At 45.9% G+C, this 25323-nt stretch overlaps 2 protein-coding genes across 8 annotated transcripts in view; one reads left to right on the plus strand and one right to left on the minus strand.

Moving 5' to 3' along the window:
* LOC8036186 (spectrin beta chain) overlaps nucleotides 1-23450 on the minus strand; it is a 120349-nt gene extending 96899 nt beyond the window's left edge. For all 7 annotated transcript variants that reach the window (XM_029975337.4, XM_029975335.4, XM_029975336.4 and 4 more), the window contains exon 1: nucleotides 23116-23450. The gene's annotated coding sequence lies outside the window, so the exon portion shown is untranslated. The remainder of the gene's footprint in view (nucleotides 1-23115) is intronic.
* Nucleotides 23451-24635: 1185 nt separating this feature from the next.
* Nucleotides 24636-25323, plus strand: part of LOC8036185 (vacuolar protein sorting-associated protein 54) — a 41906-nt gene continuing 41218 nt past the window's right edge. Inside the window, exon 1 of the mRNA XM_029975329.3 lies at nucleotides 24636-25232. Within this exon, the coding sequence (XP_029831189.2) occupies nucleotides 24974-25232 (259 nt within the window). The 5' untranslated portion in view covers nucleotides 24636-24973. The remainder of the gene's footprint in view (nucleotides 25233-25323) is intronic.

The raw sequence follows: 25323 nt of genomic DNA on the forward strand, positions 1-25323 counted from the left end.
GATACTATGCATGCGCAAGGGAGGCGGTGACGGAGTATCGGGTATCGTTATCGGAGTCATGGGAACGATCTACTAAAACTCTCTATTAGAGCGGTACCACCGATAATGATACGCGATAATGGCACGACGCATGCGCAAAGGCGGCGGCAGACCATAGGGTATCATCATTATCGGAGTCAGCGGAGCGATCTACTAAAACTCTCCATTGTTAAAGAAAAAAAATACAAAGAAATGTACAAAGATTGTTAAAAAAAACAACTAAATACTAGACGTGATGGAACATGATTATATGGTTTCGCACCTTTCATCTTTTGATTTTAGGTGTGTTTTAAGAGATAATACAAACTTCTCGCAATATCAAGTTTATCTTTAAAATACTTAAAAAAAAAAAGAGGTATGAAATATCAAGATCTTATCTGTGCCTGTGTGAAGTTTTGAACACGTGCGCCGACAGACGCGAGAATTCTGACGGTGTGAACTAGCCACCATAGTGTGAACCGAATGCTGGATCACGTGCGCCGACAGCCGCGAGAATTTTGACGGTGTGAACCGAATGCTGGAGAAGCTAATACAGATCGAAAAGATGCACGACGGGTACTCTGCTTTTTAAACTAATCCTCAATCAACGAGTTAAAAAAAAAAAAAAAAAAAAAAAAAAACACGGCGAAGTTTAGGCAGTTTTGTCGAAAAATGTGCTAATTTCTTTGGGTCAAAATGTGTTTTTGTGTGCCACTTTAAAGCACTAAACCCCCCCCCCCCCTCCCCCCCCCCCCCCCCCAAAAAAAAAAGAACTAATTTGATATTTTTTGGCTTAGACGCTGGCTAGTTTTGATTTTAATTGCCGAACAAGTGCCCCAGCAAGACTTCACAACCCGGTTGTTCGGTTGCCACTAAACCTAAATCGCCAAAATTGCTTCTTTTTGGAGGGAGGGAGGGAGAGGGGGGGGGGGGGGGGCTTATGACTCGCATTTTTGGCAACCATGTAGCAAATCAGAGAAAAGCAATAGAAAAAAATATTTTGGCACCAAAACTAACCCCTTGGAGCAAAACCTTATTGGGCCCAAATTATGGTCCTTAGGATTGCCAAACTTGGGCCAAGTTAGGCCCGTCTCTGGCGTGCTGCCCGCGGGTAGCTCCACTCGGACACGGTGCACAAAAACTAGAAATCTACCGCAGCGTCGCTGCAGGGACGGAAACATGCACACCGGAAGACGGCGTTTACTGCACCCGGCAGAAAACCAAGGTGAAAGGAAGAGGAACGCGTGCACGGCGGGCGACATGCGCAACCTCGAACGATCAACCACCGCCGACGTTGACCCGAAGCTGTCGCGTCGGCGCCAACCCCGAAAATAACCTTCGCGGTATCGACCATCGGAGAGCCAGGACCCCTGCGGTGACTGAGAGACAGCTCCGACATACTCTACGCGTCCGCGAAACTGCCGGCTGTTGCGACCTCAAATCACAGCGCTGCAGTAAAAACGGATGGAGGAGCAGCGGAGACCGCGGTGTACAGCGCGCGCCTGAGCGCCTCTTTGGAGGGGAGGGGGGCGATATCGTATATCCGGGGTTTTTATCCTCACCCCTGCCCGTTTCGATCTGCTGGATGAGAGCATCGTGTATGTATGCTGGCGCCGTGCCTTAAAGACCCCAGGCCACACTACACAGAGCGCAACAATGCCGCCATACTATGGCAGACCAACTCGCATGTGCTGTTTTTGTTGTTGCTTTTTCCGCGTGTTTGGCGATGCCGCGATGGGTGCGCCGACAACACCGTGAGACGCTCGAGACCGGTTATAACGAAGTCAACGGGAATCAAAGATCACTTCGCTATATCCGCTATTTCGTTATAACCGACTTCGTTATAACCGGTCTCGACAGTAGTAGCATATGCGTTGAGTCTTCTTCGTTTTTGTATATTAGGATAGTAGTCTCTGCGATTAACTGACACTCCGTTGTACCTTACGACCAAGGTCGTGTGAATGTCACGTGAGCTTGGAGAGGGGGCGCAGTGACGGGCGGAGGACGGCGTATCTTGAAATACGGTCCCAGAGCTGAATCCACTGAGATGGCTCGCACGCCCGCTGCGGACGGACACAAGGTGAAACAAAGCATCGCCCAACTATTTTGTAGCTCACAGAGAATCACAATCAGCGCTAACTCCTAAAGTGCCCAGTTCACAAGTCGCAAAAGAGCCAATCCATGTAAATCACTAAGAATCTTTGTAAGTCGTTATAAGGACGCTCGCTTTCATCGCCTTACGTGGTCTCTAATAATAACCATAATAATAATATCGTTTATTTCCCATCACATTCGTGACAGAGACAGACCAAGAGAAAAAAGTCGCAGTACGTGCGGCTTCACAGGTGCTTGGCCTCCAAGCCACCTCTAAAGGGAAAATTGTATAAATATGCGGATCAATGAAACTGATCCAATAGAATTGTTGTTACGAAGCCGCCGAAGGACAAAATACTTTGGCGGCGATTCCGGGATTCGAACTCCGGAACTCCACCCCGGTCAGGTAATCAGGAGACATAGGAGCCAGGCACGAGTTTTCCCCATCACGCGTTAGACGCACAAACACATGCAATAGTGCCGCGCGGCAAACGTTACTACGCAAAGCGCGACTGGACGAAAAAAAAAAAAAAAATCGCCCGGTGTCAATGGGATTCTGACTGGCCAGATTGCTCCCAATCCATGCAACATACAGCTGCGCGCCAACGCGCTCGAACAGTCGGATGCAACAAGAATCGAGAACACCACCGGCCGTTATGTATACACGATCAAAGGTAACGTGACGAGGTCAGACAGCTCAGTAAACGCAGACAAAGAAAAGACAACCACGACAAGAGAATGCTGTCCTGTTGTGGTTGTGTCTTTTTTTCGTCTGCGTTTTGCTAAGCTGCATCATGCACAACCAGCTGGACCAATTAGCTACCCTAGCACAGGTCAAAGATATAAGCGGAGCCGTACTGGTGCGACTCGGTGTAGCACACCGCGCGTCTGGGAAGAAAGATTACAGGCATTTTCTCCGACGCGAAATAAACTACGGATCGCTAAACGCTCAGTCACCGGACGCTTCGAACCAGAGGCCAAAGTTTGACCTTGCCGTTACATAGTTCAAAAGGTGCGAGCAACTTTGGAGAATTTTCAATGAAAGAAATGGCGGCCGACAAAGCCCACGAATGGCTACTGAAAAACGGGACCCCGTCCTCTCAATTAGAAATTTCTGAAAATCCCGCGAAACTTTTGGATCGGATACTGGTAAGTACTGAAAATTTGGCACTTTGTCCGGACTTTGGCATCTGGGGGACAGACTGAACGCGTGGCAATATGTTACAGTTTATTTTTGCGGTAAAAAACAAAAAAAAAAAAAAAACTCTTTTTTTTTTATTTTAAACAGATCTGCACATCGGTTATGCACGCACTCCTGTACGGGACACATAAGTAGCTTTTCGAAGTTCGACCCTGAATATGTTTCGTACGATGGGCAGCGAAAGAGTCATATTTTAAAGCTCTAACCTTTAACGGCAGGTATAAGTCCAAACCTTTGAGAAAACACATAAAAATATAAATCACCGGCCCGTTCCCAAGCGTGCCTTACGTGGCCTAGCCAGTAGCGTGTCTGGCTGAACACAGAAGGGTCGCGGGTTCGAATCCCGCCTGAAATTCTTTAGGTCTTCTTTTACGGCAAACAAATTACTTAAAAGTGAAATCATATTAGACTAGCGGACACCTTTAATTCGCATTACGTGTCGTGTTTTTTAATCACTTTCATTCCACGCGTGACGTTCTGGGTTGTTTAAAATTCCCGCGCGAGGTACGTGACTGCGACGTCATGACCCTATCGACCAATCGGGATTCTCCCGTCACAACGCCGCCGACTTTTCTGCGACACGAGCTCCGAAATGCGCAAGTGGTTGCTTTTGCCCCGAAACGTTTGTGCGAAATAGAACACGAGGAGAGCCACAGAAACCATGCGACAGGAAGCGACGTTGCAATCTAAATGGGACACCGAAGAGCATGCAATGCTGGCAATACCGTTTGTGTGTGGGGGGTAGGCTACTTCCGTAACCTACCCCTACACCAGCAAAAAATTCACCGTGTCCCAATTGCTCTAAGTATTTATTTTTTATAGAAAATACTGTACTTTCTTTTTTATATTTTTTCCCCCTAGGCTCCTTAAATTAGGATTCCGTGTTTTCGGAGTTAATTTTTTTGCTAGAAAATCGGGGTTTATCGAGGCTTATTTTTATATTCCCAATTCTCCAAAATTCGGCGTTTAGTTCTACTTATTTTTGTTTTCAAATTAAAAATAAATATTTTCTTAACAAAAACGTACACTAAATTCATAAAAAAAAAAAAACATTATTGGCATTGAAAGATATTTCTGCAGCTGCATTTGAAATTGGCGCCCTTGCGAATGACTGTACTAACTGTTCCATGACAAATCTTGAAAGCAAGTGTTAGTTCAATAAACTTCAATACCATGAAATTTCCAAAGTCCTGGACGCATATAACCCTTCAGCTGTCCTCCCCATCCTATGAAATCAACAGGTTCATATTTTGCAACCTTATAAACACAGAACCCCTCCCCTATCTAAGAAGCACAAATAGTACGGTCCAAACTGGAAACAGGAACAGTAGCCGTAATCCAGAAGTGCAGTGGCCCTTTGTACAGAACCAACCTTGACGACATAAACGGGAAAGTCCCTTTTGTCAATAGCCCCCCCCCCCCCCCCCCCGAAAAAAAAGAACGCATTTTTTTTAGCCGCACTGTATTTTGGCTAACTTGACTCGTAAAATATCGTCTTTTAAGGCTTTCTTTTTTTTTTTTTTTTCTTTTTTCCATTGTGACCTAGAAATTTTGAGTTTTTTTTAATAAACTTGGATTCTCGGAAAATTTACTGGCAAGTGTTTTTTGAGAATTTATCCAATTTATCCGAAATTTATCTTTTCCACGACAGCTGTTCCTTTCTCTTCTATGATTACAGCTTTCAGTGCTATAAAAATAGACCCGGGCCTTCTCCTAAGAAGTCCAAACTGAAATCTAGAACAGTGGCTTTTCTCGTGACCCAAAATAACAATGACCCGTTGTTCTCAACAAAACTGGACGATAAACGGTGAATTGCTTTCGTTAATACTCGTCCGAGATTTTAATGGAAACTGGAGAAGCCTCTCCCACGGTGGAAGAAACCCATTTAGGTGATGACTTTGGCCGCTCTTCCCGCGGGGAGGAGCAATCGACCAGATCGTGTTCGGAGCTATGCTCTGTTTCACCTTATGATGTACCTCAGGAAAGGCTACAAGCGCGAGCTCCTTGCTACGAAGCACATCTCGGCGGCACAAGCTCTCGTGACTTAAGAGCGGCTGCCAACGCTAGGAGCTCGCGCTTCTAGCCTTCGCTGCGGTACAACATAAGGTGAAACGAAGCATAGCCTCGAGCCAGAAGTAGTTAGTTTTGCGCCGCCGCGGAGGGCGCTGAGGTATGAGCATCTCAAGGAGCTGTGCAACAATTTTAACGTTAAAAGAATCGGCATCTTCTACTTTTGACATTATTTACCTTGTCACAAAGCACAGAAAACATACCTCCTTCCTTAACGTTGCGATTCCGCCGCGTAATCGCGAGGCAAAAATTAGAATATTCCCCGACGTGCAGCCGCGAGCGGCGGCCAAGAGAAACACGCGGCGTGACGTCAATGGGGGTCTTGTAGAAAGATAGCAAGTTGTGCGAATACCTGCTCGATCAAAGGTAACTTTTCTATAAAGCTTGTCGTTCCAACATAGATATAAATGCGTCAAAAACCTGGTATCATTACAAAGCTTTTATTATACGGAGTTTTAGTGACGCCATCTCTCCTTTATCTGCAACCGCGAACAGCCGCCAGACGCCGGAGGGAAAGGAGGACAGAGCCGGACGGGTATGGCCGGACGCAGATGAGACTTTCCTCCTTTCACCATATTGTTCGCGCTGCACCCGCCAGCACGTGGTCACGTGGTCGCGAGCAGATGAGTTCTCTCTGCTCACTGATGGCTCTAGAAGAGAGCTTCTCCGGAACCCCGCGCAACCCCCATTGAGTCACAGCACACGTGACTCGGAAGACGGTGAAGGAGTTGAGAGGTGCCGAAAACCTCAATCTTTGTCCATTTTTAAAATAAAAACGAGGACATGCGGGCAAAAGCGGTTTTTTGTTCTTTACTTCAGAAAGGTCGAGAGACCAACTCCCAAATTAATCGGACAAAGCACCGAAACTGTTGCACAGCTGTGAGGTCCCTCCTCAGCGGCCACGGTGTCGGCAGCGTAGCGCGCTCGCTTTTTTCGCAGTGTGGTGGTGGTGTGCGGCCAGTGGCTGGCCTCGTGTTTTGCTTTGGTACTGTGTCGATCACAGGTGCCACCATCGTGCACGAAGGTGAGCCTTAACCCGAAGAAGGAAGACAACACACATTTACGGACTCTGGCGACTTAGTGGCGGCATGGCGGCGATGAACTAGAACAAGAAGTGGTGAGCGGGAGAATGGCGGAACCACCGCTCGGGAGAAACAACCGGAGTAGTCGGTTTGGGAGGGCGCCATCTATCCCCGTGTGGACCCTGTGCTCTGAACACGGTTATTTGTAAAATGCCGTTTTCTTTTATTTTTCTCATTATGTTGTAATTAAAGTTTGAAGTTTTTCGATTAAATCCAAATTAACAAAAATTTTGCCAGAAAGTTTTTTTTTCTTCTTTTTTTTTTTTTTAGCGGATGTGTATCGAACACGGGATCCTAGTTACAGCATAAAAGATTCGTGACTTTTCCACAACAGATTACTTAGGGAGATAGACACCAATGGAGAATATAACTTCCATCGTCTGCTAAGAACAATATTGTGATTCATGAAATGTTTGCTGCAAAAGGATCTGTAGACGGATGTGGAAGCCGGACAATTTAATTTTGTTCCACTCAAATGTAGATTATTACGCAATACAGCCTAACGCTCAAGTTCACGCTGTTTCCGTACATAAAAAGCGGCTGTAATTTTATATCACGCGGTGCGATACGTTTGCAGAACGAGCAGTTCCACATCGCGTTACATAACCGCTAGCGCTGTCAGCGCCGACCACCACCCTAGCGGGCGCCACCAACACCACGTCAATAGAAGAAGAAAAAAGAGACGCAAAAACATAAATCACCTAGCCACGCCGCCACCAAACGCCAGCCACGCGCAGGGGTCATTGAACCCCGCTGCACGGTCATGCTAACGCCCACAAAAAATAAAAATAAAAAATAGCGACACGGAAAGAGCGGACAGGTATACGCAACTGCCGGAAGTAGAAACAGGAGGCAGGTAGCTTCAAGGCGACACACGCACACACAAAAAAAAAATATCATAAACGACGAAACGCGCAAAAAAAAAAAAGCATAGGTAAGTGTGGAAAGGAAGCACGGCAGATAAAGAAAGAGTATGCATGACAATCGAAGGAAAGCGCACCACTGTCACACGCCAGCAGTAAAAACGTGATCAAGACGTGAGACAGAAAAACAAAAAATAGAGTTCCTAACACAAGAAAACGATCGCAGCGACACGCGACGTCGAAGCCGGCGTCCCATCGCGGCTGCCCAAGGCTGCCGCTGCGCCAACTATTGTGCCGTTCGCTGCGGCAAGACGCAGACGACACTCGCAAAACTTGCGCGTTTGTTTCCATCTCACAAAGTAACTAGACGAGAGACAATAATAAGGCCACCTACCCGTTACGCTATGCTCTTTTAACAATGAATAGAAATCCCTCGTGTCGCCCGTAAACCAATCGTCTGCGCCTTCCGAGTTAGCAGACGACGCCTCGAAAAGAAAACCAGCTTCGCCGCCATGACAGCACGCCGTAAATTTACGTTCTGGCCCGAGGTTGTGGATTACCGCTGCGGGTTCGTTTTGTTGTCCTGTTGTTTCCTTTGATCCTTCGACGACGCTATCCCGGATTGGCCCTAAACCGACGATCCACCTTGATGAAGGCATGATTACGTCGCCGCGAAGGTCTGCTCATGAATAATGAACGAGTGCTTGCACCAGCTGCCAAGGGAAAGCTGAAAAATCCGCAACAACGTTTCTCCTTGTGATGGACCGCAACGGACGCTGCGGGTCACACCAGCCAATCCGACACTATGGATGTTTCACGTGACCATAGACCACGCGGCATTGGATCCGCTTAGACCGCTCGTAGCGTCTTCCGCGGTTCATCGTATAATGAAACCAAGTACGGATGTCCCTTCCTGTTCTTCGTCCGATTTTTATGGGCTTTTTTTTTTTTTACTTGTTTCCTTTTCTTGGGCACACACCTGGCCACGTGACCTACCCGGCTTTCTCTCCTCTTCCCAACTTGGCACAGACCCCAAGAGGTTGCTCCGATCGAGCGAGCAAACGCCCACGGATTGCTTCAGATTCGAGAAAGCCAGCTCATAGCGAGAACCACGTCATGGCCTCTTCCGGATCAGAAATACGACTACAGTTTCCTGTCTTTCGCATAAAAGCTCTCTCGAAAGCGACATATGAGGCCCTATCAGTTATTTATTTATTTTTACTAGACAATTTCTAGCAATAAGAACGCACGTACGCCCAATGCCATCTGTACGACGTCGACTGCATTAAGCCGGACATCCTTTTCAACCATTACAAAAGCTTCCGAGCATAAAGACAATAAAAAGAAGAAACGGCTAATTCAACAAATTCATAAAGAGATAAACATACGAGAAACCTAGCCTCCGTCAAGCTTAAAAATCTTCCTTTATTTACTTTTTTTTTCAATTGAGTTGATATATTTTTTACGAAGCCTTATACATCTTTTTTTTTTTTTTTTTGGAAAGGTAAGGACACGATTTGAACAACTATGCGCAACCTAAAAACCAAAAGAAAAAAAATCAAATTTTCCATTGTTCTTAAAAAAAAAAAAAAAAAAAAAAATGAAATCAGCGCTTTTATGGCGCTCACGCCAACTTCCAGACAGCCTCGAACCCAGGCCACCTCAGAACCGTAATAGGACATTCTTCCTCGCAGGAACCTACTCAAGATTCTTTAATATATTTTTTTTTTTCTTCCGCTTCCGCGGCCTTGAGTCGCAGACGAAACAAAGGCTGTCTCGAGTCAACAAAACGAAGCACGCACACATAAAACAAAGTTAGCAGGGCCATTATTCCAAAGCACGCGGAACGAGCGGAGAGATGTACAGAAAAGAAAAGAAGGCTAAACGGAGACAGGCAAAAGTGTAAACACAAAGCTTGTACATGCCCTTGCAAGATTCGTTTAGCCCTCCTCCGCACGGTACCTTACGGGATTACATAATGGAAATCCACAGACCGTGGACGATACGCGAGTGAACGATACGGTAGTGCACGATACAGTAGCAGACAAGGAGTTTTGGTAGACCGTTTTTTTTTTCTTGTTTTTTTTGCATTCCGATAACGGTATCTTAATGTACAATGGGCGCCGCATCCCCAATAGTTTTTTTTTTCTTGTTTTTAAACGAAGTATTGGGTATCGTTATCGGAGTGCAAAAACGTTCTGCTAAAACTCTTCAATGTTACGGTATACTGTAGCGTAGGCAACGGTAGAACGCTTCATGAAAGCCCTCCGCACCGCGGCTTACTGAACGACAATATAGAGCACTGGACGATAGCAGCGTCCACAGGTAGAACACAGGACGGTAACGAACGGTACGGTGGCGCACGGCAGGGTACAGCACAGTACGATGCCCTCGACTTGTTTTAATGACTTCGCTCCAAAAGCCTCAAAGACACACATTGGGTCTTCTATGCGTAATAAAAAGGCGGACGGTTCTTCCGAGGCCTGTTTCAAAACATTGCCACGTGAGAAAAAGAATAATGACAGCAAGATTTCTTCTAAAAGCTGCCCCAAAGAATAGCCAGAAAACTTGACTCCCAAATCCAATACACAAAAGAACGGTTGTTTTTTTTTTTCGTCGTGATTCATTATTGGAAGATTTTAATTCGTCGAAGGGAAAATCGACGCTTCTATTATATATTTTTTTCTGACTTCTGTCGTTGAAACCGCTGCCAGTCGAGTCCTTCGGAAGAATCTTCATATTCAGGTAAAACCCGATTTTACTTCCGTTAACGCATCGCAGCTCGGGATCCTGGGTTCAAGATTCAATCCGCACCCCTGCCCGTTTCCGGATCTGAATGAGCATCGTACCGGCGTGCAGTCCTGTATCACTATTGCGTGATGCACGTACTACTAACTACACTTTCATCTTAGCCAAAAGGACTAAAAGGCTTCACACCTCTGCCTTCGGCGCGAGCTTTCTGCCCTCGCCAACGCAAGTGTGAACGCGCAGGCACGGGCAACCAAAGCACCGCAGAAGCCATGCGAGCTCGCGCTGAAGGCGGAGTATTAGCGGCGAGATGTTTTGGTGGCGCCCTCCTACGGTTCCCCCTTGTGACGTCATTACCATGCAAACAACAAGTTCGATGGTGTTTGTAAATAGCATGGTGGAAGCTTGAAATCATTGCGCTCTCAAAACAAACACTGCCAACACCGTCAAAATTAAAGTTCTTTCATTCCTCTTATTTCCGTCGATGATAAATCCTTTTCTGACGTCATAGTCAGCGTTCGACCAATCGTAGAAGGCCGACCACAGCGACGCTTTCGGTCGCGCACGTCGCCAATAGCAGTCGTACTCGCCGTGCGTGATTGGTTTAGCGAATGGTAACAAACGCACAAAGACGAGAAGCGGCATGACGACGCACTTTTGGCGCTCCTCGATTGACTCCATCAGATCGTATAGCGATTCCGGCGGTCGGACTCGAGCGTATTCAGACTGGCGCTCGAATCGCCAACCGCCAAAGCGGGTCCGCCCCTTTTCACCATCGAAAGCGCGTGAAATTGTATCGGATCTACAGGCAACCGCGTTCGCAACCACTTTGCGAACGCGGTTCAACAGCAAACGTGAACGCTGTTCAACCGCAAGTGTGAATGCGGTTCAACAGCAAACGTGAACGCTGTTCAACCGCAAATGTTTGCGCAGTTCAACCGCGGGTGTGAATGCGGTAGAACTGCATTGCTCAAATTCCGGTGTAAAAAAAAAAAAAAAGTCTAAACATTGCGACACAAAAAAAAAAAAAAAAAAAAAACACGAAAACTCGTATTCGTACACAATGGCGACACGGGATGTCAAGAAACCTCCCACCAAGTTTCATTCGAGCGGAGCACTTGGAAGGCGGGGGAGCATTTCGTAACCGCGCTAAACGACCTTCTTGCACCTACTTACACCACTCTCTTGCTGTTATTTTTCTGATGTTTATTTCTGTTTTTTCTCTTTTACGCGCATGCTCTTGGGATGAAGGGCGCACCAGTCTTCTTACCACGCCGACTACACGAACTTCCGCAGACATTCAGAATATTACCCCGAATGCGAACCCATGTTGAGCAAGGTTCTGTGTGAATCGATCAATCCCGAGGGCTTTCGAGTAACTAAGCGAAACGAAAGTAAATAACTTGCTGTAATCAAATATAATTTCATTTACTAAAAAAGTTATTCCCGCCTTACAACAAAAACTCGGTAACTGCTCACGTAACGCAGTTATATTTTGAAGGTACCTGTAACTTAGTTCAATGACAGTTACGTCTGTAAATCATGTCGACAAACAGACCAAAGAAAAAAAATCGCACGTTTTACGCAGTTTATACGTTGCACGAACTAGACTACACGATTTTGTTAAACGAAAAAAATTGTGTGTGTGTGTGTGTGTGTGTGTGTGTGTGTGTGTGTGTGTGTGTGTGTGTGTGTGTGTGTGTGTGTGTGTGTGTGTGTGTGTGTGTGTGTGTGTGTGTGTGTGTGTGTGTGTGTGTGTGTGTGTGTGTGTGTGTGTGTTTTTACGCTTGAAACATGTTCGTTTTGATAAAATAACAAATAACTCTTCTTAAATGCACGTACAATTATCTTAATTATTAACACATAGTGGTAAAATCGGTAATACTCCGCGAGGGGCCGAACTCTTTTTGCTACGGTTTCGAGGCAAATGCAAATAGTATATCTAAAAACCGTGCCTTCGAAAATGTACGAGCGCAGACTACTGTTGTCTGCTAACTGCAACAGTAAGACAAGTAAAAAAAAATAACAACAAAAATAAATCTCGCAGCGTGTATTTTCTTTGTGGATTCACTTCTGCTTACGTGTTACTGCGGAACTCCCGTCTGCCAGTACTGTACGAGCATCAACAAAACCGCGGAAATCCTTACGCTGCTCAAGGCAAAGGTCAAAAACAAGAGAACTGCTTTCGACAACAAACCAGGCACAACAATAAAACGGACAAAAAAGCCGTCCGTCCCTTTGGCTTTTGAGGGCACAGTAAGGAGGGCACCCAAGAGCTCTTTGCGAGGATCGTGTGAATTTATAAGGCCGTCGGTGTTACGCAAAACCCATGAAAGCTGGTCTTCCAAATGCTACGCATTTAAAACAGGCGTCACATGACAGCAGAAATGGGGTGAGCGAACGTGATCGCGACCCACCCATTGTTGCCGTTTAAACGTTTTACTCCCTTAAAACTCCCCAGGTTTTACTCCCCAGGACCAGGGAGCATGGGATTGGGACAACGCCGTCTGCTGTGATTGGTCGGCGCCGCGTCGTTGACCAATCGCAGCAGCTGTCACATTCCGTTGGTCCCGCCAACGCCTCCTGTGTACTACAGGGGGCGCTGGTCCCGCTTGATCCCGCCGTGTAGCATAGAGCCCCACGTACGCAAAGTGCTTACGAAGCGTGGCCTGGATGGTATGGTGCTCTACCTGTTGGCGTCCTTGCACACCGAGCCAATATTAAAAAAAAAAAAAAACAACATCTAGCCGTTTGATTTTCATTTACACAATACGGTTTTCCTTTTTGTTTTCCTCTCTCTCTCTCTCTTACAATTAGTAGAATTTCAGCGGAACTTCTTTCTTTCCTCAAAATTGGCTTTCGACAAATTATTATCGATGAGTACAAGTTGCTTAGTTTGTCTCCGTTCTTCAATGGTTGGAAAGAACTAGAACGAAGGTCGTAGCGTTGCCAACTGTTTTTACGTAATGTCTCCGTAAGACGAAACCAACAAAATTGAGAATACTCGACGGATGATGAATGAATGAATGACCAAAAGCTGTCAAACCCGTTATGCCGTTACACACAGACAGCAATGGAAGGCCAAACACGCCAGAAACGATTAAGCCGTCACGGAATCGTCTCTTCGTCCGCATGCTCGGAGCGTGAGTCGTTCCCCCAGGTCAATTCCAGGAAAGAACAAGTTTTCACGGCTCGCACATACACGTCTCTTCTCTATCTTCCCACTGGCCTCGATTCGGCCACGGGTAAGGGTCAAGCAAAATCGCGAAACGGCCTCGTTAGCCCACACACACACACACACACAAAAAAAAAAAAAAAGAACGTGTCCCGACTGCTTCGCCGTCAACCGTCGTCCTTTTCTCACCTCTCCGCAGATGTGCGCCCCCGCCAGTAATTTTCTACAAAAAAAAAAAAAATAATAAGAATAGAATAACATTCTGTTGCACAAAAGAAAAGACCCCAACGCGCCACTAAGAAACCCGAAATTGAGAAAGTCGAGTAAGGCATTCCTGTACTCTGATCAAATTCCTCAACATATAGCACGCGTACTTTTCAAACCTTTCGTGCTTCGCTAAAAAGCCGAAATAAAACAAATCTTGCGCACAGCTTAACGCCGTGCAAAGTTTTACGATATCTAATTGTCAAACAAAACAACAAAAGTGTTTTTATGCTAGTTTTCTTTTTTTACTGTAAGAAAAATTTTTTTTCCACTTAACTGCAGTAACTGACAATTCAAGAAAAGGAGGGCGTGGCTTATGTTCTGACACGTGGCTCTCACGTCACGCAGCTGCGGTGGCGCTGCTGTCGACGCGGCGCAAACGTACGTATCACCGGACGCGGATGGGGTGCGCGGACTCAAACAGCGTTGTTGGTCTATACTCGCCTAGTAGTACTACGCGATCGTTTCTTTCAGTAACCTAACAGTTTTAAAACTCGGCAGGCCATCATAATTGCCTACTGGAGAAGAAAAAAAAAAGAAAGAAAAAGTCAGGTTTAGTATTTTGAATATGCTAAATTGTTCTAGGGTTTGTAAATAGGGGATCAAATCGGGTTTTACCAACTAAGAAAGGAAAAGAAAACTCGAGAGCTATCACATTTTTGTGACGAGACTTCCAAAACTCAACAAGAGTTCACACGCTGGCACCATCTATGAGGTGACCCTCGAAGGTATTTGCGAGAACAAGTGTACTACTTATGAGAAATATTCATTCATAAGCATTGACGAAAGGTTTTCATGCCAAGAAAGAAAGTAGAATGCGGGAAATAAAATTAAAAAAAAAAAAAAAAAATACGGGACCGTCAGGTGTTCAGCTGCTACCCGATAGGTGGTACCAGTGCGTCCTCTCTGGTCGTGTAATAGCGAGTTCGTTTCACGGCACTCGTGCCCACGCGTGCCCACTCGCAGCGTGGAACGGGTTCGTTTCGGCCGGCGCTCCACCAGTGGTTGCACTCTCCGAGTTCGTTTCAGCGCTGACACCCCACGAGTGCATGCACTCGCTGCACCGAGAAAATCGGGAGTGCGCCAGAATGCAATCCCGTCGTGCCTCGCTCCGGCGGGGCCGGCGAGGAGCGGGAGCAGACGACAAGGGTTCGTCTGCTACGATGTGTCGCGGAACCGAAAGGAAAAAAAAGTAGATTTTCTGATAGAAATCGCGTCCCGCGGGCAACGAAATCAAACGCGAGCTTGAATTGTGAGCGTCTGCTATTTCACGAAGGAAGCAATTGACAACCCGTGATTTATTTGCAAGTTTTAAATCGCTCTGTTGCCGTTCAAACGCTGAAATATACCAGTGTAAAGAAATGCTCAGAACAAACGCAACAGCGGCCCCCGAGATGTCTATCACCAACCATGTGCGGGTGAAAAATTTAACATGTGTCGATAAAACTCCCCCAGCAGAAACCTCTGACTGCCCAATAAGCATCAGAGAAAGCTAAAGATGGTTACTTTACCCGAGGATTGGGCAACATCATCATGTTTAACATTTATCTACGCAGCTAACTTGCCCCGTCGTATTTTGTTCGAGAAAGCTCTCGTTCTCGACGCCCTCACCAAGGCTAATATCTAATCCATTTATAATGACGATCCAAATCGAAATTCCCAGTTTTGCTGGATACTCCAACAGGCTAGTTTTAAGCCGTACCCTTTCAGTGGTTCACGCATAATACCATGCTCAAACGGATCAAGCTTCTGCTCGGACAGCATCATCAGTTTTCTTCAGTGTAAACGGTTATAAGGATTGAAAGATCGCAACCAGCTGCTTTGTAGACAGCTGGTTGCGGAAATTTACGCCGTCTGTAACTATCTCTACGGCAGCCGAGCTGCTTGAAGACATCGCAACTATGAACTACAGGTTGCAGTTGCCAACGTTTGTAGATAAACGTTGGTAGCGACTGCATTCTCGCATTCCCACGCATCACTCGGAACAGAAAGGCGCTAGTTTCGGTTTGAAGTCGGTACCTTTTCTACAACATAGATGGCGGCAGCATCAGTCTTTTGCACTCGGTGCATTTGGCGAGTTCGTTTGAGTCCAGCTTTCCGTGTAACACTCTGTGAGTGCGATGCATTCTGGGAGAGAACTCGAACGGTGCCAGTGCGTGTGAAACGAACTCGCTATAAGAGATTTAAAGAGGTTTCAAGGCAGTCGGTTCTAAGGTGGATGGATGTTGCCTTATCGCGTCGACCTGTAAAGGTTGTCAGCATTCTTGCATTGTGTGATGAAGACTGTGGCGCTTGACCTGTATAGACTTCGTCCCTTTGTGTTGGTGGAGATGACCTTGAGATTGAGACTATATAAGGAGGTGGACTAAATAAACGAGTTAGCCGAGTTGAGACGTCGTCCTGTCTATTTTCTGTCCCTTTTGCGTTTTGACGTTTCTTCTCCACCCCAGTCTCAGGTTAATTGAACGTGGTTAATATTCGCCAGCTCGCCTGCACCCTTACGATTTTTTCTAGGTTCTAAGGAGTCGCAAGTGTGTGAACGGGCCTTTTATGTAGCAAGAGCTTCGATTGAAATAGCCTCGAAAAATGTAAGTTCATAAATTTGTGCAGGCCTTTCTTGGTACCCTTAAATTCGTTTTATTGTTTTTCTTTCCTATTTATTTTTGTTTTGTTTTTGTTTTTATGCTCACAGTTGCCGGCGCCTCAAAGATGCCTTTATCCCGGGTCATCGCAGCCACAAGAGTCAAGGAACCGAGAAGGACAAAAGATTGAAGTGGCAAGAAAGAAAAAAAAAATAAGAAAAAGAAAGTGCTTGCCATGTCTCGAAGCAATCAGGGAAGGGCGACACAAAGGAAAGCGTCATAAACGCCTGCCACCCCGTTTCATCACCTCACGATAGAACGCAGCAGACGGTACACGGGCCATTCCAGCCAATCCGGCGCCGGAAACGCGCCGCGTGACCACGTATCCCTCACGTCGCTGCGGTTCTCCCCTAGGTCACGTGACACTCGCGCGGTATTGGATTGGATAAGGATTGGATTGGCTTGCACGGCACGTGGCGTCTCGCTGCAATACCGAGAGGTGGCGCTAGTCAACACCCTCCTTCCCACCACCCGAACCCGTTTTTTGCGCGTCCGTATGCACGCGGTAGGTCCAACGAGAAGGTAGCTTCCACCGCGCACTGTCAGAATAGGCGAGGGCAGAAGGTACTGCCCAACTAAGATAACTAAAACAAAACAAAAACTGTAAAAAAAAAAAAACAAAAAAAAAAACGAATAAATAAACGTCCATCCGGTTCATTGTTTCGGCCGGCTTTCGAAACAAACAAAAGTACGCAGATTCACGGGAAAGTCTCGTTGCAGTGTGTCCAGGCAAGCGAGACGATTGCAATTTGCGGACTGCTACCGGCACGGGAAGCGGAGGCCAGTGCTTTGTATTTAGCCTTTACGTACGGTTTTCTGTTTTTCTGTCGTTTTTTTTCTGCCGCGCGTGCGTTTGTGCACGGGTGTCCACGCACATTAGGACAGCCCGGCACATAGTTAGCGCGTACGCACTCGCGCGCGCGCAGTTTATTGGTGCACAAAAACGCATAGGAACGTGGCGAAGCTTTGTAGAAGCTTCAGGTTTGACTTGCTCAGCGAACCTTCAATCTCTTGGGTAAAAATTCGACTAAGTTTGACTTATAGAACAGTGTCGCCTGACTTCTACGCATAACTGTAAAATATTAAAAGATAAAAAAGTTTTTAAATTAAATTTTTAATAACTCAGTGAGACCCGTTTAGAACGAACCCATGCACAGTGAATTATTGTCGATATCGAACTCACAAAAAATTGAAATAAAAATTCATGTGAAAACTATGTTTTATAACGAACAACATATTGACTATATCGAACTTTTTCCCCCCCGGGAAGGCTTCCAAACACGCAGAAACAATCGTCTTCTAGCCTGTCCTTTCCCCAAACAAATAAGTAGGAAAGAAAGAAAATTCCAAAAGCTCAAGTTGGGAACAAAATTGGGCGAAGAGAAGCGATTCAGTAGGGGAGAAGCTAAAAAAATACACTCTGCACGCACGCACAATTTTTTTTTTTTTTTTTCATTTGAATGCGTTTGCCCATGAAGAGAAGCGATTCAGAAGGAGAGATAAGCTAAAATAAACTAAGTCTGCACGCATGAAAAAAAATAATATATATATATTTTTGTCGCGTTGTTAGAGGGCTGGAGTGAAGTGTTGAGAAAGAAAGAGAAGCTCTCGCCTTACAACAAACTCGTCGTAAGAGTTCGGTGTAAATGTGTTTTTTTTTTGTTTTTTTTTTCTATATCGAACTACTTGCTATATCGAACTGATCGTGGCGTTTGCTGCTGTTCGTTATAAACGGGTTTGACTGTGTCGTTCCCTTCCTTCCTCATCGCCGGTCTTCAAGATGTTGATCACATATGTTTACGTAATATACAAACATCTAACCTTTTCTTTTTATGATTTAGTTCGTTTGTTAACATGAAGCAACATACCTGATAAATGTTGCTGGTGGTTAGACGCTGTTGGTGGTGCATAATTACTGAAGCTCGTTTTGCAGTTTCCGCGCACGCGCATTCGAATTTCAGTCGAAGTTTTGTCGAACATGGCGTTAAATGTTCGTAAAATTCAGGAACCCGAACCTCGGCAGGTTCGCGGCATCCAAAGCGATGAAGGGCAATAGAACCTGACGTCACAGGACGGTGTCATGTAACAAAAGGCTCGCTGCGACTAAAATGCGACTAATCTCGGGAACCAACCGTGCAACTGAGTAACCCGAGTCAACTTACACGGGACTCGAAAACCCCGGTGCGAAACAATTCGCATGACCTGCAACGCACTATCGCGGACAATGCGAGCTGACACGGCTGACACTACACATAAATGCCAAGTTGGGATCCGATATCACTACGACGGATAATCGCATTACGACTAAGTGGGCAACAAGACGTATGATCGCATCGCGACTGAGCGGGGAATACGACGAGTAATCTCATTACGACCGAATGACTCGGTACGACTAATTAACGAATTAGGAAATACTAGAGCTTGCCGAGACCGGAGGCTAAGAAAAAAATTGCCGGATCCGGTGTTTCAGTTTTGCTAAACAGTCTGTGTGACGCTTCCTACTTCGTGATTCCTTATTGGACGTTCTTATCACCTAACGACGCAATTTCAGTGGCAGCGGAGCGACGAGATGCTCCGAACCAGCCACGCCCTGCGCTGCTCTAGCCGTGATGCGTTCACGCATGCTAAAGTCGCTTCCAGTCGGCGAACAGCATTTGTCGGCCAAACCCGCCGTCACACCGCACCAACATCCACCGAAATACTTTAAACCACTATATACATACAGTAGAAAAACTGCCGCAGATTTCTCACGTCAAATGCAGCGTGTGGGCAGAGCGCACGCACAGCCGTTTGGCAAACTTAAAAAAAAAAAAAAAAGAGCGATTACGGCAGGGAATTTGTAAACGTCGGAATGGTGTCTCCTTCCCAACGCTTATGCCGCAAGAGAGTCAATGGCCCAACAGCGCTAGCGCTTAGCACGAGCGTCTGATGTAAGGCACGCCTGTAGACCGCACGTAAACGCGCGGTGGGCGGGCATAAAATTAAGAATTTCCATGCGTAGCTGGTGTGCATGGTTGCCTGCTGGTGGTTACTCCTACTTATTGCCTCGTTCGAAAGAAGTTTGAGAAACATGGAAAACTAAATTACTACAGTACTTATTACGTACAGAATGACAACAATAAAAAAATACTCCCCCCCCCCAAACAAAAAAATAAATAAATAAAACTGAACACACTGAATTGTAGTCGTCCAAATTTGAAAATAAAGCTTCGGCGATTTCTTCAGCTACCCCAACTAACTATATTTTCCGAATCCCCAATGTTTACCCCTTCCGGTGTGCCATTTAATATCGCGAAATTCATAATAGTTATTGTGAAATCGGCAAATGAGATGATGTAAAAACCAGCATTCAAAAATACCCGCACTTTTTAGTGCCGTGACGTCAGTGGCGGGCAGGCTTGCCGGTCGAGCAAGCAGTCTGAAAATAGACTATGCCAAGCATTTCCTCCGTGCTGGTAAAGTGAACTAAAGGAGTACTGGTGCGCGGGTACTAGAGCGAGCTTCCAAAGCAGCCATTTGATGCCATGAAACCGCTTGGAATCAGTTGGGAACAAATTTTACAGTCCAAGAAGTCAACTCCCGCCTTCCAATGGCGTCAGTTTTTCGTTGTTGCCAGTAGAGATTTTCAATTTGAAAAACACGGTGAGGACAAAAATTGTAAATTAGATAACTTCGCAATAAAATGTTATTTTGACGTAATATTTGGGATTCTATTTCAGCGATGTTCGTTGGTGCGTTTAGCAAATTTTCAGGCAAATCGGAGACCTTGAAGATATCGCAGGAGTAACACGGCTAGGAAAACGTCTCTTTGTAACTCAATACAAATATATATATATATTTCTTTTTAATACGATATGACAAGCAGTTCACGTTCATTGACACATTATTCTGAAAATTAGACTTTGGGTAATCTTACTGAGAGTCTTCTTTCCCCGTAAAGTTAGAGCCACTACCGGCTTATTCGCTGGAGCGTAAAAATATGAAAATCCACCCGATGCCTGAAGTTGAGCCACGTCCACCCCAGCCAAACCCACCGATTTCACCAACATTTTTTTTGTTCTTGATGCAATACTTCGCCGTTTCTATTTTAGACAACTGTTCCTTTAAGTGGCTTATATTAATCATTGCTTCGTATGTGCGTATATGTACTACTTTTATCTTGTACATTCTGTATATTATTCAGCTCGCCTGAAACTATGTGTATCTCTCCTCTCTTTTTTTTTTTTTTTGTTGCTCTTTAGGTGTGCGGCCTGCGACAAAATAAATCAACAATTGTACTATTTAAAATTTTGCCTCAAAACAGATTCAGACGTCTAAAAAAAAGTAACTATCAATTAAAAAAAAAACAAAAAAAAAACTGCAAGCTTGTTGAAGAAGATACGTAAACCATCGGCAAATAAAAGAAACTTCCTAAAAGTCGATATTCTTGCCATCGTGTATTATTCAGAAATAAATGCATACACCCCAGAATCTGAACAGAATAACGATCCAGAAAACATATAATACAAAAACTACTCACTCACACAATGCAAAAAAAAAACGAAAAAAACTGGGACAATTTTTTTATTTTATTTTGCCTGAAGTTTGACTCAATACTCCAAACTAAACGTAATGAAACTGGTAAAAAATTAAGAACCGTCGACAATAAATCCAGAAAGTACGCCATCAGGAATCAAAATCGCACGATTCCAAAAAACCGGTAGTTTCGCGCAGAAGGTCAAGTTGTAGCGTACGTACGCCAGGAAATCTTGTCTCGCTTTATTGGAAACGTATTAGTGTGTGAGTTCTGTCTTATCGGTGGGTCGGAGACTGTCATAAGCGGCCGAAGCAGATCTAAAATTGGGACAACGCATTAACCGAGCATTGACCCTTTGCTTCCCACACTACCCTCTTTTCCTTATTTTAATTGCGCCGAGTAATAACAGTCATTATAGATGCCAGGTTTCCATGATGCTGTGAAATGAAAGAAGAGTAATTGTTGCAGTAGAAGCGTTAAAAGTAAACTACAGGTAGCAGCGATGGTTACTCGAAGAGCTAGCAATTAGTTTGGTCAATAGAGAGTGGAAGAATTGGCTGCTACTTGTTATAGCCTCAAAGTTGACAACGGGTTTATTGCAGAGTCTGACACTAACGTCGAATGTACAGAAGATACGTGGCCCGAGGATCGCACATTGGATGGAAAATGTTCACTTGGGACACGATGTGTTGCTTGGAAGCTTCTGAATAATGAACGTACAGATGTATGGTCCTTTTTGAACGGGACCGAATAGCTTAACTGACTTGTAAAGTGTGTTGTAGCAGACGGCAATAATTGCAGACAACGTTATGTAGCCAACGATGTCGGTAGCAGACGACATTATTAGCAGACGACGCTAGTAGCACACTAATAAATTAAAGGAATCGGTTGTGCAAAGACAACTCGAATCAAAGAAAAAAAAATTATATATATTTTTATTCCGTCCCATCCACCTGCTTCAAGAGCATTCCGACCCATCCACCTGCTACAATCAGGTTTATCGTTCACACCTCCCGGGATTCAGGTATTCACCTCTGATAAGTATGATCTTAGTAGCTCGAGCGAAAAGGTCCAGAACAAAGATTGTGACTTTCAAAAGCACCCTAATATCACAAGCCCGGCAGAGAGCAGCGCTCGCGGCGCAACGCCGCAACCTTCACTTTTTCATCGCCGAAACCCATTGTGTCACGTTAGAGACGCGTGCCGCACCAGTACTGTCGTACCTCTACATGTAGTAAAGCTAACCCTGGTGTGACCGCCGGCGCCGTCTGCTTCGCTAACCACGCCCGCTAGTTTTATCTAGCCACGTGTAACGTGCGAAAAAAAGAAAATCTATATGCAAATGCTAGAGCTGGAAGTAGAGGTCACGGCAAGCCTGGATACGTTTTAAACCTGTGCGAGAAAAAATAAATGAATAGCTGACGAACTTGGACAGAAACGACGAGCATCGTCTGACTAAATAAAGACAGACAGACAGCGGGTGAATGCACCGACCTTTCGGCGTCGCCAATTCGCATAAAAAAAAAACAAACAAAAAACGCTTTTTGACACTTTTTAGATATTTGTTTGTTTCGTGTGCTCTTTTTCTCCACAGTTCGCTTCACACGAAAGGACGCCGCGGTCGAACTCGGATATACGCAAAACTGAGCTTCAATGACGGCGCGGAAGCTACAAATAATGCTTCCTAAATTAAATTTTTTTAAATATGAGTGCGGTTGAGTCTGAACTTGCGAAAAGCAAAGCGAGGTGCTGCAGCATCTGTGCGATCGCGACTAGCGCGAGCTTCTTTTTGGGGGCATTTTCGTTGACTTTTCGCGGAAATCCGATCCAGAATCGACGGCTAAAAGAGAACGCGACAGGCATTTCGTAACCCTGTCGACCTAGAGAGCGTGGAAAGCGAGCTTGATCACTGGGCGTCGGTTTCTTTTCGCGTGCTCTCGCCGCCGCTTCTGCAACGCCGACGCTCGTGTCTTTGAACGCGCAGAAAGAAATCGGAAAGCTTTCAGCCGTGGGGGTTATTAGTACTTGACCTCCCGAGTTCGCACACACGCACAAACACAACACGAGCACGCGCTCACACACAGACATACGAAGCGTTCTGAAACGCGAACCCACTGGGACCGGTCTCCGCGAGCCGGCTTGCTCGCCTCGTGCGGGGGCCAAAGTCTAACCCTTTTTGTCCGACGCTCCGCGTTTTGATATCGTTCGGATCGTCGGCAAATTCTCGCAAACGGAACTCCAAACGCCGGCACAGCGGAACAACTTTCGAGTCAAAAAAAAAAGGTGAGGGGGGAGGGGAGAAGCTCTTGAAGTGATCCGCCATGTTTTACGGATGACCAAGATGAGAGCGATCCGTCCCCGAGGACTTTTTTTTTCGGGCGCTCGCGGCGTCGCGATAAATAAACCGGCGCGCCGAAAAATTGCGTGGAGGACGGGGCTTACCGGTGAGATCAGCTCAGGATTATCCCAGTGCAGTGCACGGTGCTGAGAAAACACACATCAAGCGTAGAAGTCGGGCCACTCCCGAACTCAATGATGTGTTTCCGTGGGCCGATGCCAGGAAGCGAGCGGACACGGCGCGGAAGGATATTGCAGAGCCCCACCCAGCAAGCAGCTCTCACACCGGTAGGAAGACGTATCAAAATGGAGACTTCATACGGTATTCTGTTTTAGGAAACCGTCGGATTCGGACGCAGATCTTTGTTGGTGTTTAGTTTGAGGGTGTGAAGTGCGCGATGGCGTTTTGCATGCGCGCGTGCTAAATGTAAATGAGAAGAACTATTTTGTAATGCGGACGTCGTCGCCCCCGTGTGGTGACGCGGTGGACGCCGTGGCACATGCAGCGCCGTCTAGGTGTTTCGTCGTTTCGTCTGCTCTGGACTTGGAGATGGCCTGGAGATTTTCTGCGTTGGCGGCCTCCGCAAACCTCTGCCTCTATGACAAACCGTTTATAGATCTGAGATTAAAGTTAAATAACTTGGCATTAATCTACACAAAAAAGCGAGTTCTAGCAGTAGCTTTTATGTTACATGCATGCACATTTTATCTGGGTTAAAGCAATCTGTTAAAGTACCCACGATTGTGTTTAAGTCCGGATGCACCCGACGCGAGGTCGAAAGCTGCCTTTTGCTTTACGGGTATACTTGTGGAGGATGAAACAGCGTTATTTCGCTATTTTATCTTCATATCTGCTCTGCGCGGATGTTTTTGTTTATTGAGAAATATTGACGAATGGACTTGCGTGTACAGTGTTTGATAAGAATGGAGGATTTCCCTGAACAGTTTAATTGTGTCTCGATTATTATCGTACTGCAGTGACCTACATGGAGTAAGTTGTGGTGAATTAGTAGAATCGTTTTGTGTCGTTTACAAATGTAGTCGATACCACAGAAATATTTGTTCTGTACTTTCAAACTTGCACATCTGGTGGTAAGACCTGAGATTAGAGTGAAAAAGAAAAATACAGTGGAAGAGACAGTACAAAAAGGGTTAGACAACGTCTGTCCAGCTCGCCTACACCATACCTGGTCTGCACTTAGAAGTTTGGACACTGTCTTTGTGCATGTCTGGTTAATACTGGGTGCAGGATAATTTAGTAATGCATAAGGCTCTTGAGCTTACAAATCTACCGTCCTCTCCAGGTATTAGAAAAATATGGTAAGCTCGAATAGTATTTCTGCTGACTAGGGTTCTCCAGCTAGGGTCTCAAGACGCCTCACTCCCAGAAAAAATGTGTATATTGCCCATTTTTCGGCATAGTATGGGGTCTTATCAACTGGGATGCTCGAGAACATGAAATAAAACTGAAAGTCTTAAAAATTCTACTTTCTCGAGACTTCAAAGAAGTGCCACGCTCCTCAGCTTTCACCGCCTTCACGTCTACTCCACGCGACGAGACGGAAAAAGACTCAAAGAGACTCGAAAATGGGCAACGCTGAACAGCGTCTTCCCACTAAATCACTGCAATCCAACCCGATCCAATCCAAATGCGCGGAGTGGTTTCGTGTCCTGATGGCGGTCTGCTCCTCCGGTTCCCGCTAGCAGACAACCGCTACGATCGTCCAAAATTCCCGCTTTCTAAGCCGCCTAACCCGACCCCGAATACTCGCTAACTTCTAAGGCATGCTCGGACAACCCTAAAATCCATCGGCTACGGCCCTGAAACGTATCTGCTAGGCCTACCGGACTGGGTCGTATGTTTCCATCGCGACTTCTACCGTCGTCGATGACCGACACGGTACCGAGCGTACCGACCGTTGTACATCTCCGGTAAGCTGCCCGAGCGCCGCATACTATATTTATGTCTCATGCGGAGCAGCAGTACAGCCTAGCCACCCCGTTGTGGACGCGGTGTCAGCGTTGCCCGGGAAAAACGGCTTTCAAGACACCCGACGAGTTTGCGCGTCATCTGCGCGACACCCACTGCAGCAAGGAAGGCGGTTCGTTCGTTTGCCGTTACGGCAACAACGATGTTTGCGCTTCGTTGCCCCTCGAAGGAGTCAGCGACGAAGACTACGAAGCTCACGTGCTCAAGCATCATGTGCTGTCGCAGAAAGAAGGTGAGGCTCAGTTTGGCTCCTCATACGATTCGACTACAGGCCAGTTAACTAATTGTTCCCCTCTTTGAAAGCTTACTGTGAGCGCTGTGGA

This window comes from Ixodes scapularis, unplaced genomic scaffold (genome assembly GCF_016920785.2).
Source record: "Ixodes scapularis isolate PalLabHiFi unplaced genomic scaffold, ASM1692078v2 PGA_scaffold10__122_contigs__length_95168666, whole genome shotgun sequence".
Classification (NCBI taxonomy): domain Eukaryota; kingdom Metazoa; phylum Arthropoda; class Arachnida; order Ixodida; family Ixodidae; genus Ixodes; species Ixodes scapularis.